General features: G+C 34.9%; 1 protein-coding gene and 1 pseudogene across 1 annotated transcript; one reads left to right on the top strand and one right to left on the bottom strand.

Annotated features, from left to right (window-relative positions):
* The first annotated feature begins 1527 nt into the window (after nucleotides 1-1527).
* On the top strand, nucleotides 1528-7596 carry LOC113358783 (annotated as a pseudogene).
* Nucleotides 7597-7672: 76 nt separating this feature from the next.
* LOC113358782 lies at nucleotides 7673-10606 on the bottom strand. Its single transcript, XM_026602462.1, has 8 exons — nucleotides 10481-10606; nucleotides 10152-10358; nucleotides 9827-10050; nucleotides 9668-9732; nucleotides 8984-9208; nucleotides 8455-8898; nucleotides 8227-8371; nucleotides 7673-8106 (listed from the first exon to the last, which is right to left on the bottom strand). Exons 1-8 carry the CDS (start codon nucleotides 10488-10490, stop codon nucleotides 7855-7857), a joined length of 1572 nt encoding a protein of 523 aa, XP_026458247.1. The 5' UTR covers nucleotides 10491-10606; the 3' UTR covers nucleotides 7673-7854.
* Between the last annotated feature and the right edge of the window lie 9983 nt (nucleotides 10607-20589).

The following is a 20589-nucleotide window of genomic DNA, read 5'->3' as shown; positions in this document are numbered from 1 at the left end:
GTCCAGCGGAAACCGATCCCCAAGATCCTCAACCAAACTCTTCTCCAACACAAGAGTATTGTGATTTGACGGCTGAATTCTCAACTGATAAGGTATAATATAATGATCCATTGGTGGCTTTCAAATTACCAAATTAAAGGTAATTCTTTCTAAATAAACATTACACACTGGTGCAGGTATTTGCAAGCTGCGAAGAATTATTCAATGGTGTCACGATAGGGCAAGAGAGACAAATACAGTGGTAATTATTAGGAAGTCCGAGAAAAAAATCTAACAGGGGGTTAGTCCTCGAGTGATTTCTGGGGAGTTGAGTGTATTTTAAATCTCAGGAATTTTGAGAGAGTTTGAGAGAGTGTGGGGAGTTTGAGAGAGTTTGGTGTTTTTGAGTTCAGGGAGTTTGGGGGAGTGTAGGGAGTTTGAGAGAGTTTATTAGAGGGAGTTTGGGGGAGTTTGAGAGAGTTCACTCCTAACTCATTGTCTTTTAAGAAAAAAATAAATCCTCATTTGCAAATAACATTGATCTTTGATCAAAAGAAAAAAAAATATTAAAATGATCATATCTCTGTAACAATAGTATGTTATTTTGTGCAACGAGATAATTTTTTTCTCCTTCAATTTAACAGTCTCCATACAATTCTAACTCCCTTTATTTATTTCTGAAATTAAGGTTCTTATTTGGGGTGGTTAAGGGAGTAGTGGTTGGTTATAGGTGGTGATGGTAGTGGTGAGAAAATAGTTTTGACGGTGATTGCAGAAGTGGTAATGTAATTCAACTCAGGGAAGCGCTAATTGTGAAGACTTCTACATTTTTTTTGCTGGTGCATCTTACGGGATATGTAGATCTAAACAAATCTATATATCCACACGTTTTCATGGACTCTAGATCACTATCCTAATATTTTCATAGAAATGTTTCACCGTATCATAATGGCCATCATCTGATAATCATTTCATCATGTTGGGAACAACATTTTTGTTGCTGAGATTTGAGAAATCCGTATGATTTGAAAAGAAAGATTTTGAACCAAATTTGGTTGTGAGACCAAAATACACTAAAATCTCTACTCTTTTGAGAGATTTGTTGTGAGACCAAAATACACTAAAAACTCCTTCAAACTCCCCAAAGAAACCAACTCCCTAATATTGTAGGGTTTTATGACTAACAGGGAGTTCAAGAGCTTTTTTTAAACTCCCCAGCGACTAACAGGTGTTTTCTAGGGAGTTTAGGAGACTCCTCTAAACTCCCCCACGACTAACAGGGATTTGGAGAGACTCCCTCAAACTCCCTCAGGACTAACAGGAGAAAACCCAAATACATTAAAATCTCTCGAACTCTCCCACGACTAACCCCCTGTAAAGTACAAGGCTCTTTCGTAGTGATTGCATGTGAAAGATTCGGGGCGTATAAAAGCGTTAAAAAAAGTGTTGGGCAAATTGCAAGGCATTTTAACAAACAGAGAAGGTGCATGGTATAAGTCTGAAAGTGTTTCAAATAAGGAGGTACATTTCCCTTAATCCATCATCACTAATACAGAAACAAGAAAATGGGTTTGTGTTTCTATACCGAAACAGATGGAGGGAGGAAGAAAATGAACTCTATATTTTCATCCATTTGCTGCTACAGTGAAGAGATAATATCGTTTCTATTTCTTTTTTGTTGTTTAGGGATATAAAAATTTTATGAATCTGATGGGTAGGTAGATCATTGTTAGGGGTAGGTAGATAAAGGGTATCGCTAGTATTTATGGGGATATATAGAAGAACACCCTATATTTATCAGAACAACAACAACGTACGGATCTAATGTAAATATTTTCTCCGGATTTTGAATATTTCCTTTCTCAAATCTATTGAAGGATTTGAATCACCGTCATTAAACTTATCTGGTTGTTTTATTTATTAGCTCATGCATTCATTTATTTGTTTCCATCTTTTTTTTTTCAGCTTCGAGTTTCGTGCTCAAATTCATTAAAAACTAGAATTTCTGTTAATCTTCTGAGAATATTTAGGGTTTTTGTTTGATGTTGGTGGTGGTGTGTATGTATGTGTAAGGTTTGTTTGAGTTACACAGATTTGATTGGAATTTTTTGGTTTTTCTTAAAATAAGATTATTATTATTATCTTTTTTTTTTGATAAAATTTGAGTGTTGATTTTAGCGTTTTGAGGAGCATGTGAGGATTGTGGATCTGTGAATTTTTTTTTTGTTGTGGAGAAGTTGGATTTTGTTGATGCTTTTATTGATAATTTCTTTTTTTTTTGATCAAGTTTTTATTGATAATTTGTTGGATTTTTTGTTGTTGCAGATATGGAAATGGAAGGTTAAATGCTTGTTTGCATGATAGTTGGAGTTGGAAAAACAAAGGTTCATTAATTCCGTTATCTACTGAAACAGGTCAGTCATTAACGATGAGATTTATCTCTGTCTTAAGAGTTTATATTGAATGATTTATGTTTCAATTTCTGCTGTTGTTGTTGTTGTTGTTGTTGTTGTTATAGATCAATATGCTGTTAGGGTTTTTCTTATTTGACATGCATTTGAAACAGTTGTAATTGAAACTTGCTTCACATGGCACAAGTAGATTTATGAGAGAGCGATGAAACGTTATTAAATTGGATTGCATTTTATTTGGTTTGTTAAGTTTCTCATGATTAGTGATAACTGTTTGTCTGGTAATGGAATTTGATAATTGGTTATGGAATTTGATAAGTTCCCGTGTGATCAGTTCTCTGAAATTAGAGGTTTGGGAAGCTGAGAGGTCATTCTGCTTATGTTAAGACATTTGCTTTAGGTCTTGTCGTATCTGTATACTGTTTGCCTTTCTAGAATATAAACTTGCCCTTTTTGAATCATTTCCACGGGTCTATGCTTGAGTGGTTAGAAAACGTGAGATATTGACGTGTATCTTTCTTGACGTTATTTTTCGGTAGTACAAGATATTTCGTAATTTTTGATTGGTTTGGAGATACAATTGTGTTTCCAACTTATATGTGGGGGCAGTAACTGTGCCATTTATTTGTTGGTTAAGCTACCCTTGAATGCGGTTGAGGCTTTTGCTGAACTGAAATTAACTCATTAGCATGCTTGCCTTTGTCGTGACGGGATAATTCTCTGAATCAGCTGTCAGTATTATCCACGTATCCTTCTATTTACTTGTTATCGCAGTAACATGTCATGTGTTTCTGGAGGCGTGATTTTTAATACGTTAGTTTGTCGTGTAGCCAAGCAAAACATGGTAAGCTCTTAAAGATTAAAATAATAAGTTAGTTTTAGTAAAGTTGCACGCTGGACAAGCAAATAGAGCTAGAGGGAGTCCGTTTCTGCTTTCCCTGTAATATACCTGAAGGAGGCTTTTACTAAGATTGTAGACTTTTTTGCACGTGTGATAAGACTGGTAAAGGCACATGTATTGTTGAAAGCGATTGAGTTATCTGGAAAAGCAAAAGGCATATATAGAAAGGGGGAGAGGAAGGTGTGATGACTGATGACTGATGACTGATGACGATGACTGTAATCTCTGACCTTGGCTATTTTTAATATTTAAGAATTGTGGATTAAATGGTGACTCAATGTACTTGCTTTTACAGTTTCCTAATAGGAGTCCTTCAGAAGTATCTTAGTGCTCTACCCTCTATTTCTTAGATTCTTTTTGTATGTACCATTTTTGTTTTTGCCTTTGGTGTTTTAGTGGTTGTCACACTCAGCCATTTTCGCTTGCTTACTTTTTAAATCAGAAGTATACTGGCAGATATCATATCTTGAATTCTAAACAAGTACTTATCTGACACAAATAGTTGTAACATAAGAAGAATTAACACGGTCATCCATTTATTAGTGCTCTTACCAGAAGTGGAAAATAATCTATTGACAGGCACTTATTTTAACCTATTAGAAAGAGGAGTAACAGTAAATGTAAAAATGATTTGTGAATAGTAGAAGGAGCAGCACCGTGTTTTTCCAGTAGTTCCCCCAGGGAAAACTAGATACTCGTATTACAACTAGTTGAAACATTGGGCTTGGAACATGTCGGTCTCTCGAATGTTTGGTTGGTTATAAGTTGAGAGTAGCAATCAATGTAACCAGCGTGTATGACTCTACCACAGAACAATATAATGTTCACCCAATGTCACCCTAAGCGCGTGGTAAAACACATGATACGCTAACACGATATCTTTCAGACACTTGAGTTATGAGAAAGAGTTGCCGAGGATTGAAAATGATTTCGTGTTTGTGGTGAGAAAGTAAGTGTTTTTATTTTGACAGGAGACAGTTCTTCAGTAAAGCATAGCTGCGTCACAGTTTCCAGCAATTTAGTGGTCCCAGATTAATACACTTGATGTATTTTGATAACTGAAAAATTATGTACTTATGTGGGTTTTTTCAATCCGAGAAGCTGAGAGCCTTGTTTAGGGACACATCTCTATGTCAATTCATTGTGTCAGTAATGTATAAATGCTGGGTTTTGTATTGGTGTGTCCACCTTGTCTGTTTCCGTTTGACATGTCCATGTTTCTTAGTTATATAGTGCATTAAAATCTAGGCATTTAAAGGCTATTCCTAGAAAGGATGAAACTTTATGTCTGTCTCGAGGATTCCATCTTAAAGATAAATGATGATAGTTTTAGCAACTTCTGTATTCATTTCCTTAGTATTTGTTCTGCTTTTCCTCTGTTCTAGATTGCTACGAAGAGGTACTTTATGTCCTTGTAATATCAAAATTAATTTCCATGAAGTTCCTTGTCATATTTTCTTGATATCTGCGATTTCATATTTTCTTTACACCCTAAATTCACACTACCCAAACCGACTAGTTCAATTGGGATTTATGGCATTGTGTCTTAGTTTTAGCTAACGCATTACATGGGATGTAAATTTCCACATGTTTGATCGTTCATATGTCAAAAGTTCATAATCCTGATGTGTTTTCTCATTTCGTGGTTGTTATGGTTATTTGTTTTCTTTTTAAGGTACACTACCAGAAGTTAGAGGGGGTATTAAGATCGTATCTATTACTTCAATGAGCTATTGTAGTTGTTCCATTACCTGTTAACAGAGTCCTGGATCTAGATCGTCACACATACTTTGACTTAGTTATTGCGCCTAATAGTCTGTGGTTTCCCTTTATATCCGAGTGTTGCAGGTCAGTAGATATCTAGTCAGATGCATTCAGATCACAGAGATGCTTCTGCGAAAGTGAAGGAAGAACAAGATTCACATGTTGGTGATGCTTCCCTGAAGTCGAGTGAGGAAAAAGAGGAACATCCTCAAAATCCATTACTTAAGGTCACTGAGGAAGATGAGGAACATCCTCGGGACACTTCATTTCACTTGAAAACAGAAGACGAGTTCAATCAATCTGGTTCAGCTAGTCCCTTTGGAAACCCTGTTGATAAACCTCAAGGCATTTCTCCCACTGAGGAAGATGATGATGACGATGTGCAGATTATAGAGAATAATGATGACCAGGCTGCAAATGCTGCGAACCAGTTGGTGCTTTATGACCCAGCAGTGACTAATAGTACCAGAGACATCGAACCAGTTCCTGAGGCCCCCCCTCAGTATCATCAATCTCAACCTTTCCCTTACCGAAACTATACACAAAATTCTCAATCCAGAGTTTTGCCGGCAGTAGGTGCATTTACCGTTCAATGCGCAAACTGTTTTAAGTGGAGGCTCATCCCATCAAAAGAAAAGTACGAAGAAATACGGGAAAGCATATTGCAGGAGCCTTTTGTTTGCGAAAGTGCTAGGGAGTGGCGTCCTGATATAAGCTGTGATGATCCAGCTGATATCAACCAAGATGGCAGCAGACTTTGGGCAATTGACAAACCGAATATCTCTCAACCACCTCCTGGTTGGCAGCGATTACTTCGGATAAGAGGTGAAGGAAGCACCAAATTTGCTGATGAGTATGTACTCACTTTCCCCTGTTCCTTTTATGTATTATTCATTTATTCATTGAAATACAGAAAAAGCATATGCTTTGCTTTGCTAGTTTATTCCCAAATGGTTGAATATTGTGCTCCTTTTGCTTACTCGTGCATAGACGGTTTGGAATTGCTCCTTGAAAAATATTTGTAGCTCATTTCCTCTGCCTCTTCTTTCGTGGCATCAAATTTACCCCCTAAGTTCCATCTGACAAATCCATTCTTTTCAAACTTTTAGTGCTTCCATTATTTTTTTTAATTTGCTCTGGACCTTTTTCTTAAGTCATGTGTTTACCTGCTTCTGAACTTATCCACAGATACTGTTAATTTGCTTTATTGGTTTCATTTAGGAATTTGTTGTTTTAATCTGCTCCTTGTTAATGATTCAGGTATTATGCTGCTCCGTCAGGAAAGAGACTGCGCTCCATGGTGGAAGTCCAAAAGTATTTTTCTTTCTCCATTTTTCTCACGTGTTCTTAGGTCATATACCAAGCTTCCAAGTGGGTGAAAATCTGACAGACCTTTTACTTACACGCAGGTTTTTAGATGATCATCCAGAGTACCTCTCTGCAGGAGTTTTACCATGAGTCAGTTTTCGTTCCAAATTCCAAAACCTTTGCAAGAAAACTATGTTAGAAAGCACCCAAAAACCGTGGCTCCAGCTCATGGTTTTTCCATGTCGCGGCCTCTTGAACCTACTGAAGGTATGGAAACTAAGTTCCTAGTTTGATGAACTTGATTTAAAGCTGATATGCTTGGAACTTCTTCATTCAAAGTCCATTTGAATTATCATATATTGGAATCTTTTTTGTTCTTGAACCCATTCAGAATCTTTTCAACTTGACATTCTCAGGTTTAATAGCAGACTTTTGAGTCAACTAAAAATAGGTTGATTAGTATATCTTTTTTAGAGTATTAGGTTCAACATGGTTTGTCAGTTTCACATCCTAAGAATTTGTACTTCAAAGATCAACTTTTCTATTTGTTGTACTGTATTTAGTACTCTTCACATGAAAAATTTCGTTCATCTACTAAGTTTTCCTAGTCTAACAATTTATGTGTTGCAGTAAATCCATTGTCATGGGAAGGACCAGTAACTGGTACAGAGTTGCAGCTTTCTAATGATGGACAACTACCTAAAGCATATTATGGTGGTCCAGTATTTCAGTCTGCTCCTTCATCTGCAAAGAAACAAAGAACGAAATCACTAGCCAAAAATACATCGGGTAGTAATAATTCGATGCAACCTGAGTTCAGAGAAAAAGAATCACCACCATCCAGGAATGGTCTCCCCTTTGGTCATCTGTAAGGTTTAGATATTTAGTACTTTTTTTTTGTTTCTTAAACATCTCGGGGAAAAAAGGTGACAGGATTTTAGATACATGGTCCAAGTTCTGCTGGAGAGAAAAGGGTGTTGTAGGTAGGGTTTTGACCAGCGACTGCTGCAACTGATATATATAAAGAAAAAAACAAAGAAGAGGAAAAAGTGCTACACCTTTGTGTTCTTTTACATAGTTTTTTAAGATCCCATGTACTCCTAGTTTGTCTTTTGGCAGCTTCTCATGGATCCTTATTTTGTGAATTTCCTTTTGGTGGTTTACTGGTTTGTACAGTTTTACTGAATCTGAGGCTTAGCAAGTAATTGAATCTCAAGTTATCAAGTTTTGTTAGTATCTGTGTTTTCGACCATGTTATTATCATTGCTCTTTCTTTCTTTTGCCGGGGAAAAAAGTCTGGTTCGAAAAATGAGTGATTGGGTGTTCAATTTATCAAAACAGAAAGCAGAGTAATTGAAAGTTGAATGTTTGGCTGAGTACAAAATATGTGGTATGCTATATAAACTTACAAGATGCGTGGTTCGAATTTGAAGAACAGTTTCTCACAAAATCAGGATAAAAGAAAGGAAATGAAATGGTAAAAAAAGGTTTCTAACTTGACAATGGATTCTGCTTTTCGACCTTGGCGATGACAGTCTTTAGTTCTTGTTGGATGGTTGCTCTAGAGGGAGATATCACTATCTCATGCCAACCAGAGCCAGCTTTAGGAGTTGGGCCTGAATGTTGCTGGTATAGGTCATGTATGGAGTCGGCGTCTTCATTCAACATGCTTACTTCCTTTAAGCATTTTATTTCTTCTTGATCAACCAGCAAGTTGTTTCCTCCATCTTTCCACCCTATCAACTGTTTATATACAAACAATCATGTTATTGTTTATGCTGAATGTCTATTGACATGCACATTAATAGACTAGGAAAACCTTAACTTCGGATGCACAGATTGTGGTTTCAGATTTTAGCTTACCTTAGGAGGAGTTCCCATTGAATTTGTGCAATATAGCCTAGCATTATCAACCAGGTTACAGTACTTCGGAAATGCATTTGCAAATCTTTTGTGCGATGTCAATTGTGACTTCACCCTCACAGCTCTTCCCATCAGAATGGCTCTTCTGTTAGATATCCAACATATCCTTGTAAGAGAAAAATTTCATATGCGTTATATATGTTGGCTAGCTAAATATAGAGTATGTACCTAATTCCTCTGATGACGGCTAGGTAAGCGTCGCACACAACACCAACCATTTCTATTCTGTAAGGTTTTCTCCTATTAGATGCTTCATCATACTGCTCTTTCTGTTCCCAATAGTTCTCTGTTATTGTTCCGTCTTCAGCCACTTTATATCCAACTCCCATGCTATACCTGCAACGATGAACATTTCTGGCCACTGCAATGGTCTGCTCAACGAATGGCTCCCACGAAAGTGTGCCATCCATTATTACATCACGGCCTTCGTTTAATGCCGTTACAAGTAGGGATGATGCTGCGTCAGTAGACGACTGGTGTACCAATTCAGCAGTTTGGAGCATGTCGTCGTGGTGGCCTTTAGAGCTAATGGCCCTGTAAATGACGTCTGTTTCCTTGAAAGCATCTGCTTCAACTACCACAGCTTTCTCTGCCGCACCAGACCAAAATGGCCTGCACTCATTCGCATGTTCAACATTTGTTTTATGATCATAAATGAGAGTACTGAAATTGTTAAAAGATTAATACTGTTGCTTACTCTTTTAGGATGTCCTTGAGAACAGTACTCTTGCCAACTCCCATTCCACCACCCATGAAAAGGAGGACCGGACTCCGGTCACTAAGTTTCACCGGCATCATCACATTCTCTCGATCCCTGTCTTCTTCACTCGACGTGGTTCCTATTGCCTTGATCTCTTCCACCAAAGTACTGAAAACTCGTGTTACTTTCAGATCTTTTGTCACCCTTTCAAATCTTTGCTTCCTGAAAAACTCCCAAATGTAACATATTAGCTTGAGCAATATGTTATTGGGTAAACTGAATTCAGAAATTACAGCTAATCATAAATTATTGGGTGATGATACCAATAGTACTCTGTGTTCGAAACTCGTCAACGGCCAATTCAAAAATAAAAATAAAAATAAAAATAAAATTAACACCAAATTCGGGCAATCATTTTCTTTTACAGCTAGTCGTAAGTTGTAACCTTTGTGGTAATAGTTAAGGTCAAACTTTTGAGTCAACTGTTAAGTTCAAAAGTAAAAATGAAGGAAGCATGATAGTTACAGGCTACTAACTCACAGCTGTAACGGGGTTTCGATAGTCAACTTATAGATTTTAAATTTTGGATATGATTCTTACATTTTACCCATAATAATTTTTTAAGACTATTAATTAGTTAAAGTTAATGAAAGATGCAAAAGAAAACAAAGAAGATCTCACCTGGTGGCTGCCAGGACAAGGCTTTTGAGTTTTCTTTTTGGCTGATCTGATTGATACCTTAGAACCTGAAAATGAAAATTCGACAAAAGTTAATGAAAAAAGGTATACATGCATGCTCGCGACAACCATTAAAAAAGAAGAGAAAAGTATGTCTTGTACCTGAGTGATCATAGTTGTTGCTCGATTCCAATTATGTGCAAAATAACCAAGTATACATCTGTCAAACTCCTCGATGAGTTTCATGTAAACTGCATCAGCATCGGTTTCATTCGCAAAAAAATCGTATATAGTTTCTTCGCATCGCTCAGTTTTCCTCAAATAATCATATGCTAATTTGCAGAGTTGAGGGCATTCGCTTGGATCAGGGAAACCAATTTGTCTAGCTACAAAATGAAATTAAAAAATAGAACTAAACTAGTTAGAATCACCTGCGATGGTTTTATGGGGATATATTAAATGGATATCTGTTGTAACTTGTACTTACCAACATAATGAGGAAATCCTTCTAGTGTGTCGCCGTGAGCTGATTCTGTTGCTTCAAACAGTATCGGAGTGATGGCCATGGGTTCTGCTTCTATTGAGTGATTTTGATGATTGCGGCGTTGCAAATAATGCCTTGCACCTGCGGCCGCTGCAACCCCAATTGCAGATGCTGCAATAATGGGTATAAGAACGGCTCTGCTACCACAATCTATATATTCAAAAACAGTTAGAGAGAGGAGATCAGAGAATCTGGAATAAGTAGGACATTATCAAAAGATTATGAAACAAGTACATGTATTATACACGCAGTGGCAAAGTGTGATGGCATACCTTGATGCATGGTGTAGATCTATATAACACAGGAAAATAATGAGCTAACGCAAAAGATTTTCTGTGTTTGTGTGATCTAGAGAGAAATTTTTATGATTCGTTTAGTTGAAAGTCTACGGCTGCTGGATATACTGGTGATCTCCTTCAAAAGTCAAAATTACATATCTTAAAGCAAATGGTCCCACCACACTGCTAAACTAATTAATTTGACGTGAATATTACACCTCTCTTTCTTGGAAAGTCGAAATTACATTTCATGGGTGCAATACATGTTTGCAAACAGTGTTCAACTGTTCATGTGTTTATAGTAAAGGATAGGTTATTCAGTGCCGTAGTTGATGATAAGCTCATCATATATATATATATTGATCATGGACCTCCATAACTATTTACGTTTGTAAGAATAAATGAACAAATAAATTAAAATACGATAGTAGATTGAAGTAGTTGGACAGTGGACGTGTTTCATTTATATTCCAAACAAAAAGATTATTATTATCCAGAGAGTTGATAAGTTAATCGATTCAGCATCAAACAAAAACGATATGAAGAGACACAACAGAAACTTTCATCCACTGCGGATGGGGCTTGCAGGAAGACTTACGATGAAGACGCAGTTCATCCTAAACTTAATGTCGGGATGCCGTATAATTAATTTGACTGCGCCAGGGCTTTATAGGTGGATAGATTGGTGTAGAGAGGGAGCCAATGAGGTGAATATGTAAGTTACCATGGTGTAATCAGTCTCTAGACTCTCTACTATCAATCTGTCATTTTATGTTCAAACATTAGGGTGTGTTTTCGATAGAGCTGCATGGGTCGTGTATAACGTGCATTGTATTATGCTCCTGTGTGGTATCCCACTAAATTAAGCTATCCTTTGCTATTTATATCTTACCTATTTATATCTTACATATTTTGATAGATAAATCTGCCTCCCACAAAAGTACCTATGAAGTTTTCTTCCGTATTTTGATAAATCAAGATGAACATGAACCAATTGATAATCTGGTCTTATATTCCCAAAGAACAACCTAGAAATATAAATTACCTCACAATAACTTAACTATATGGTAGTAGAACAAGTTATTGTAGAATCACAAAGAATGAGACGAAGAGCTTTGTGATTACTATTTATATCTTACGCTATTTCAATTATATAAACAAATAATATGCGGAAAATAAATAACACAGACACCAGAAATTTTGTTAACGAGGAAACCGCAAATGCAAAAAACCCCGGGACCTAGTCCAGATTTGAACACCACACTGTATTAAGCCGCTACAGACACTAGCATACTACAAGTTAACTTCGGATTGGAATATAGTTGAGCCCTAACCAAGTATCACACCGATTAAGGTACAATCGCGTTCCTTACGCCTATGAATCCCAGCAGGACTCTACGCACTTGATTCCCTTAGATGATCTCACCCACAACTAAGAGTTGCTTTAGCTCAAAATCGAAGACTTTATAAAAAAATCTGTCTCCCACAGAAAAGTCTATTCTGATAGATAAATCTGCCTCCCACAGAAGTACCTATGAAGTTTTCTTCCGTATTTTGATAAATCAAGATGAACATGAACCAATTGATAATCTGGTCTTATATTCCCAAAGAACAACCTAGAAATATCAATCACCTCACAATAACTTAACTATATGGTAGCAGAACAAGTTATTGTAGAATCACAAAGAATGAGACAAAGAGCTTTGTGATTACTATTTATATCTTACCTATCAGAGATAAATCTTGAGAAAATCTTAGATAAGATAGTACTCAATACGATATAACAAGTAAGATCAGAACACGCAACTATGGAGAAAATAGTTGGGTTTGGCTTCAAAATCCCAGTGAAGTCTTCAAGTCGTTAACCTATAATGGTTTTAGGAAAAACCTAGGTTAAAGGAGAATTGACTCTAGTACGCAACTAGTATCACACAGAAGGTGTGGGGATTAGGTTTACCAGTTGTTAGAGTTCTCCCTTAATTATATAGTCTTTCAAATCAGGGTTTTCATTATAAGTTAGCTTAGTAACAAAGCAATCAATATTCACCGTTAGATGAAAACCTGATTTAAGATTCAAGCTAATTTAGCTTAAAACCAAAGCAATATCTCTCCACCGTTAGATGGTTTTAGCTTGTTACACACAAATGAAATACACCTTCATTTATATATGGGTAACCGTACTAAACGTGTATATTGAGTTGGCTCAATAATAGTTAACTGAAGTTAGCCATATGAACAATTTTGTATTAACCGCATTCATCTAACACGATCTAGATCACATGATAATCAAATGAATCTAATTATTTTACTCATGGAATTGTTTGTACTCTCGTAGAAGCATACAAGACACAATTGAAGAAAAATCGGATTTGATTCATGAGAATCAATTCATGAACATTAAGCCACGATTTACAAAGATTGCATTCCTTAATTTATAAATGTATTTGTTCATGAGTATGAAATCATACTTAACCGATTTTAGAACTTAACCAACTAAGTTTGCAAACATATACGCAAACCTTAGTTCCGTACTTTGGTCTTGTTCGACAGTTCGCAAACTGGTATGCATATTGTCGTCCCAAACGTAACTCAGGTAAAACCGTTCGCATACTTGTATGCATACTATGCTATATCCAGACAATGGTTAATTGTTCTAAACTCCCATTTCAATCATTGAAACATCCTTAGAAGACGACAATAGTTGTCTCACACAAACTATTAGCTTATAAGTAATTTTCATGTGATCGAATGATCAATAAGAAACATTCCGAATCGACGTCAAATGACTGTCTCACACAAATCATGTAAGATGTCTCAAGACAATTTTCACATGATCATCTTTTGACTTATTATTTAGTTTCCAACAAATTAATTGTATAACGGACCAGAGAATTTACCCTCCAATGGGTTGGTTTTTCAACCCCATTAGCAGAGCAAACCCCCGATACGTCACTCGGAAGTTAAAATAAAAGTATTACATTTCATTTCTGAAACCGAGTAAAAATGAGTGCTGGAGACCAACAACAAAATATAGAAACAAGAACTGAAATGATTCCAGCAAGGTCAAAAATAATTCCCCAACACTGAAGATAGCATAAGGATGGAATAAAGAAATGACAAATCGATTCGTAGATGGACACTAATAGAAATCAAGAAAAGAGCATGTAAAAATATTGTGACCAATAGTTCATAGAGCCGTGTCAGAACTAAATTAGTTAAGAAATGTAACCAAATGTTTAAATATTCATTTGTACTCTTATAATACTAATCAAATCCACAAGGTTTGAGTTTTAATCTGAAACCAAATAAAATGCCACCACTTAGTCTTACTTAAATACAACCTAAAATGGTAGAAAACACATTAAATACTCAGTAGACAAAAGACTTTGAATTCATTTGAAATTGGACAGCAAATAGGAGTTTCAAAAATAATCTGTACACTCCCAAAAATCATACTTGTTAGAGCATTGCTCGGTTGAACCCACCAAGCGTTGGTATGTCAAGTTTGGTTGTCATATTTTAGTGAATTAAAACTCATGTTAAGAGTCGCTTGACTATGTACTAGAGTAAACTTCGTATAGGTTAGCTTGAAAGTATTAGGATATGAGACATTACAAGTTTTGCGAAGACTTGAAGATTTGAAGAAGTAAGGAGCTACAACGAAAACAATCATCCTTCCACTTGAGGTAGTGATATTTGACTTGAACTGTTTCATTCCCTAACGTATCTTTCAAGTTATGCGTATTGAAAACATAACTGCGAAGCATGATTGAACTCTAGATAGACATAGTATTTAAGAAATACAATACGAGGTTTATTGCTTAACCATTAAACTTTGTAGATAAAACATCGCCATAATCATTTGAATGCTATTGTGATTATGTATGGGTCTGAGGTGAGGATTTCATCCTAGGGAACAATGTCTACATGTGTTCTAAGGAAGTAAGTTCATAAACTTGTTTGTGAACCGAAAAGGAAATTGCCAGGTGTTATTGGTTTTGTTATTCATTGCATATCTTATGAACAACCAATATGTGTTGTGAGGACCCTCAAGCTCGTCAACGCTATTAGACTAGTCAAAAGACAATTTAGCCGTTAATAACTCGATTAATTTAACACGAACGTTAATTAATAGGAATTAATCTAACAACAATTTAGATACAAAATTAGTATCGTTGAATAGTTCTCGAAAAGTTATGCAGAATGGACCACGCGAACGTGTTAGTCGGATAACGGACGAAGAAGAATTTATCAGATTAGTGAGAAGGACAAATTAATTTCTTTGCAATGGACCGAACTTACTGCCACATCCAAGTGATGGTTCCTTTATTTTTTTTCCTTTGGCCTTATCTAACCAAATCGAGAAGACAAAACTTATATTTATTTTCTTCTTCTTATCTTCTTCCCGTTTTTTCTTTCTTCTTCTCTGCTCTTCTTCTGTTCTTCTTCTATTCTGTTCGATGTCGGGTTATGAGTGAGAATTAACTGAGGGAAACCAATTGGTAGTGCCGATAGATGATGGTGATGAAGGTGTGGTCGTTTATTGTGAAGCAGAACAACTGGGGTTTGGATAGCAGAGAATCGAAGTTAGGGTTCTGAGATTGAGATTGGGTTTTGTATCAAAGTGATTAGTAATTGAGTTGTTAATGTAGATCTCATGTTTCACATTTTGCGTCTTGTAAGACAATTAGACTGTATTCAGAGACAATTGTTGTTTGTATACAGAAATGATCCGGAAACTCTTGAAGGAATCGTAACGATCAACGATGAGTTCCTAAAAGGAGAACAAAAAAATGTCTCAGAAGAAGATTATGAGGAGCAAGTAAAAGAAGATTAAATCTCTTCGAGAAAAAGGAAGAAAAAAATAGACAGTAGTTTTTGATTTATTTCAATAAAGTCTATTATGAATAAAACTACCTTTTGTGAATAAAGTTATTAATTTTTCTTGTGATAGTTTTCGGTTTACATAGCTTGTGCTTGAATGATTTTATCTTATTGTTATGTATGTTTATGAGATATTTGATTTCGGTTTTACTACCTTAATATTCGATCTCATATATTGTGAACCCTTGTGGTTTGGGTGACTTTTTGATTTAGAAGGATTAAGTTCTAGCCCATGTTGGTAGGCTTTATCAAAGAATCATGAGGGGTTCTTGTAGAAACAATATGTGAAAAAGTCACAGTATGTTGAATCGGTTTTGGTTTAGCATAAAAGCATATGTGTTTCGACGGTTTTCAACTTTTGCTTGCAATTGTTAAAACCGATTTTCAATCTTTCTCTGGTAAAGGTTGGTTGTTGTTATTATTTTTTTCATGCATAAGGATGACAACATGATGATATGTCGATATCAATTCTCCCCTGACGAAGATGCAACCATATTGGAGAAGTGGATGCGAAATTTGAGGTAACAATCTTGTTAGTTAATTGTTTTCCTGTTTAAGAAAAGCCTGAGTTTATATCATACTATATATTTATTGTTTTTGATTAACAAAATTTTGGTACAATTGATGTTTATTCCATGATGTGTGTGTGGATGTGTGTGATTCAATTTGTTTCGGTTAAGAAAAACTGTTGTTATCTTGCTTTTGTATGGCATCAATTGTTTAGTCTTACGAAATTTCGGTGCAATTGCGGTGCTTTTAATGTCTATGTTGTTTCAATTGCTTCCGATTGAGGTGAATAATTATGCAAGTTGATATATGTTAGTTTGTATGAATTATTTATGTCTTAACGAAATAAAAGGTGTTCGGGATGAGTTGTTTAGTCTAATTCGATTCCGGATAAGAGAAACTAAGTTAATTCTGATCTTAGTTAGACTTGTCGAAGTGAGGTTTCGGTTATTCAAGTCTAATCGAATGCCTTAACAAGAAATGATAGTTAACTAACCTAGTACTTGTCTTGTTTAAAATTGAAAGGTGTAAGTTTATGGATAATTAGAACCTGATGAGAAAAATAGAGTTATCTTTATTTTGGTCTTATCGAATTAATCGGTTGTTTTTGAACAATTGGTTTAGAAAAGGGACTAAGGTGCTTAGTTGATTTGTGTTTTCCTAAACTAAGGTGGAAAAATTGTTTCGGACAATTGTTTCCTTGGTAACATATCAAAATAAAACTACTTGTAGTTTCGGTTTTGATATTGGTTATCAAAACATGATGTGCGGAACCCACGTACCTAACTCTACAGGTTGCAAGTCTATTGAGATTTGTAAGATTCTTTTCGTGTTGTCCTTTATTTTTTTGCTTCTTTGTCATTTTTGTGACAAAAAGGAGGAGAAATATATGGAATAAACAGGTGATACTGGCATTGATTTTATATTGATTGGTATCGCTAAGGAAAAGAACATTGGTGCTTGAACGTTTATCTAACGAAAGAGTGAAAGTATAGACTAAGGGGGAGTAACATGTCATATGAATTGGTATAACAAAGACGTGCGGATTGAATATCTACCTATCTACCTTAGGGGGAGTAATAACTTTGTTATTATAATGTCAACAACGACATTTCAAAGGATTGAATGTAAGTAGTTTTACCGTGCTGTTGGATTCAGGAATCAAGCGTATGTGTAATGAATTCTTGTAATTTGTTTATCCATATGATATAAGAGTTTTGTCACTAAAATTGACAAAAGTGGAGATTGTTAGAGCATTGATCGGTTGAACCCACCAAGCGTTGGTATGTCAAGTTTGGTTGTCATATTTTAGTGAATAAAAACTCATATTAAGAGTCGCTTGATTATGTATTGTTTAGTTTGAAGTTGAACTGGGTTAGAATTATAACTGTATGAGAACCTTTAGTCTGTCTAACTGAACTTATTAGTGTGACTCAGTTTTTCCCTTAGCTGACTCAGTTAATCTGACTATGTTGAATCGGTGTTAACTCACTGAGTTTCTCTTTTGAACTGAGTTGACCAGTTCACATGACCTTGACCGAGTTGGATCGGTTGACTAGACCTGACCTTGACTGTTAACTTGATCTTTGACTGATGTTTACCGTTAGTTGACCCATTGACCGTTAGTGACTGTTAGTTGACTCAGATGAACTGAACCTTAGTTTAATGGGCTTGTTTAGTGGATTTGGGCATATGATCAATTATCCTACCTTTATGTTTTGGACCTCTTGTGGTCTGAAATACTCTTTGGCTTATGCTAGATATTCATAAGACCTAGCTATGGACTATAAAACCAACCCATATGAATTAGTAAACCTTGGAAATGTTAAAGATAGATAATAAAAAGGTGTAAAGTCATAAATGGGCTTAGAACCATTAGATAGACTTGTATGACCCTTGTATGATCCTTTGGATAAATTCTTAGAGTGCTTGTGTATTAACAGTTAGTCTATTTAACAACGATTGATTCAAAGGATGAACCAGTGGATCGTGGACCTCGAGGTAGGCGTGGCTTGTCATCAAAAGAGGTGGGAATACTTTTAACTCTATTGAAACCATTGTTTGTTTCTTTTGTAAAAGTTTGTGTTTTACAAACTCATGCTTTATCTGTTTGTGCATTCCATGCATTGTTCAACTTGTATTATGATTGTTCTGTTGGTTCTTTGTAATCTTTCCATGGTTTGGAAAGGACTTGTAATGCTTTGTTGTCGTCATGAATTGTTATGGGAAATAAGAATTTCCACCTGTGGTATATAGGATATGCTCCTTCACATTTATACCTAGAGCTTTTATGATATATTGGTCGGCAGTTTGCGAGTTCGGAATTGTCGACATCAATACTTACGATTTGGTGTGGATTTGCGAGTTTGGAATTGCACAACCATAGTATACATTGTTTGAGGAAGAAGTTTGTCCATATACATGTTTGAGTATTTCCAGTGACTTAGTCACTTTTATGTTTGGGAAAACATGTATTGTTTTCCAAATCTTGCTCATGATTTCTTTAAAGTTAAATGTTATTCCTACTAGGCACACTTTTTAGGGATGATGTGCTCACCCATTCCCACTTTCAGTTTCAGAGACAGACCAGAGTTGCGCAGCGAAAGCTTCGAGGAGTTTACTCCGTTAATTAGTTAACTTCTGCTATGTTTTTTATGTTGTATATTTTGTTTGTAAACCAAATGACTATTGTATATGTATCATTTGAGAGGAGTTATTATTTATATATTTCTGAGCGGGGTTAGTTCTTATGTAGCAGATTTCTTAATTGAATATAAGTAAATGATTTAGATTCTTAGTGCCTCTTTGTTTAGTTAATCTTTTGGATTACTCAGCTGCTAGCTTAGGCGGCGCTACAGTGTTGGTATCAGAGCTCACTATTAGATCTTATATGGGAAAATATAGGAATAGCCAGTGCTAGTTAGTGAAATATATTAGTTTAGAACCGGGTTGGGTTGTGAGATAAATCTTAATAACTAAAAGCTACCAATAATTAAAAGATTTATTTGATTGATTGATTTGCTTGTTTGGTTGTTTGTTTGTGTAATGAAGGAAAAATTGTAGGGTACACCAATAACTTTAGTTAATAGGGATTTGAGAATAATTAACCTAAAAAGTATGAACACATAGACAATCTAATACTATAAAAATAGTGAGATTGGTATTGTTGATTGATCTTGTAAATCACATAAAAACTTACTGAACGCATTGACTTAAGTGAAGAGTAAACAATTTATAATCACATAAATGTTAACAATATTTTTGGGATTCAATGATTTTTGTAGGAGTAGTTAGAATAATAGTTTGACCACTAATATTAGTAATAAAAACATTATAATAGTAATTATAGATGATCATAAAAGTAATACTAATTTTAATAAAGTAATGATTAGCATTTATCAATTAGTGTCATATTGAACTTAGCTTAACTAAAATTGCAATAAAAATATACTATGAAAATAAAAATTATAAACTACGGAAATTAACAGCGCTTATCTACGATTAAATTTGTAATTAAACTAAGATAAATTAGAATAAATGTTTGCGTTTAAACTAGATAGTTAATATAATACTTATTAGGAGTTAGAAGTAAGAAGGTGAGGATATGATGCATAAATAAAAAGACTCAACTTGTTAGTAACCTTGCGGAAATTATCTTTAGTCTAACAAATGATCCAGTAAATCTTTAAAATGAACGAATTATAAATGAAGTAGTATAATAGTATTCGGATGTTTAGTATAGTAGAATAGAAAAGAAAATAAATTCTTATATTAATAGGATACTTTACATTAATAGAAAAATCTAAAGACTATTAAGATATAGTATAATTTTATGTATACTCAAATTTAAATCGTATTAAATTACCAACGCCAATATCTAACAAGATATAGTATACATATTCAATATGAATAAATAAAATCTCAATCTTTACGTAAATGTAGAAGAAGATTAAGGCTTAGTGTACCAACTGGACTACCAACGTAAGAATAATGAGAATAATAATATTGTTGATAATAGTATTCGAATAATTAGGCTAGTAAGAAATTTATAGTAGATTAATATATGGTATTGCAGTAAAGTCAAAATTATCAAATATTATAAATTGGCGTAAAATCGAGTTGAGATTACTATTATTGGTAAAAGAAATAAATAAATAGATTCATAGGACTAAGTAAACTATTTATATTTTACGAAGTAAACTTATCACACTTACACCAATTACGATAAAAATTTAGAGACTAATTAATCTTAATAAGTTAATAGTTAGTTAATCCAGCACTGGGGAATAGTGAAGGTTGTGTTTTCTCTGTTCGTAGGAAGGCATTGTCGGGACTGTCCAACCTTGACAGGGAAACTGCATTCAGAGGTGACCGATCATAGACGTTTAATATGATTTAGATCTTTTAGAAAAGCGATAATTATAAAGTCGATTAGAAAGATTCGTAGGAATCTCCCTTGTAATTAGAGACAAGTATTTTGTAAGATAGAAATTAGTGTAAGAAGCTTAGACTTCCGTATTTCTTATAACTTAAAATCAATCTAGTTGAACCTAGAAACACAAATTTTAGTTGTAGAAAATCATATAGGTTTGTGCTTTGTTTCTTGTTGTTTGCGCTTAGACAAAAGATAGAATTATTCTATAAGATGGGGAGTTTTGAAGACCAGAAAGGTGGTTTGATTTTTGAGGACGAAAATGAATAAGGTGGGGAGA

This window comes from Papaver somniferum, chromosome 3 (assembly GCF_003573695.1).
Source record: "Papaver somniferum cultivar HN1 chromosome 3, ASM357369v1, whole genome shotgun sequence".
NCBI lineage: Eukaryota > Viridiplantae > Streptophyta > Magnoliopsida > Ranunculales > Papaveraceae > Papaver > Papaver somniferum.
This window is presented reverse-complemented; position numbering and strand designations above follow the sequence as displayed.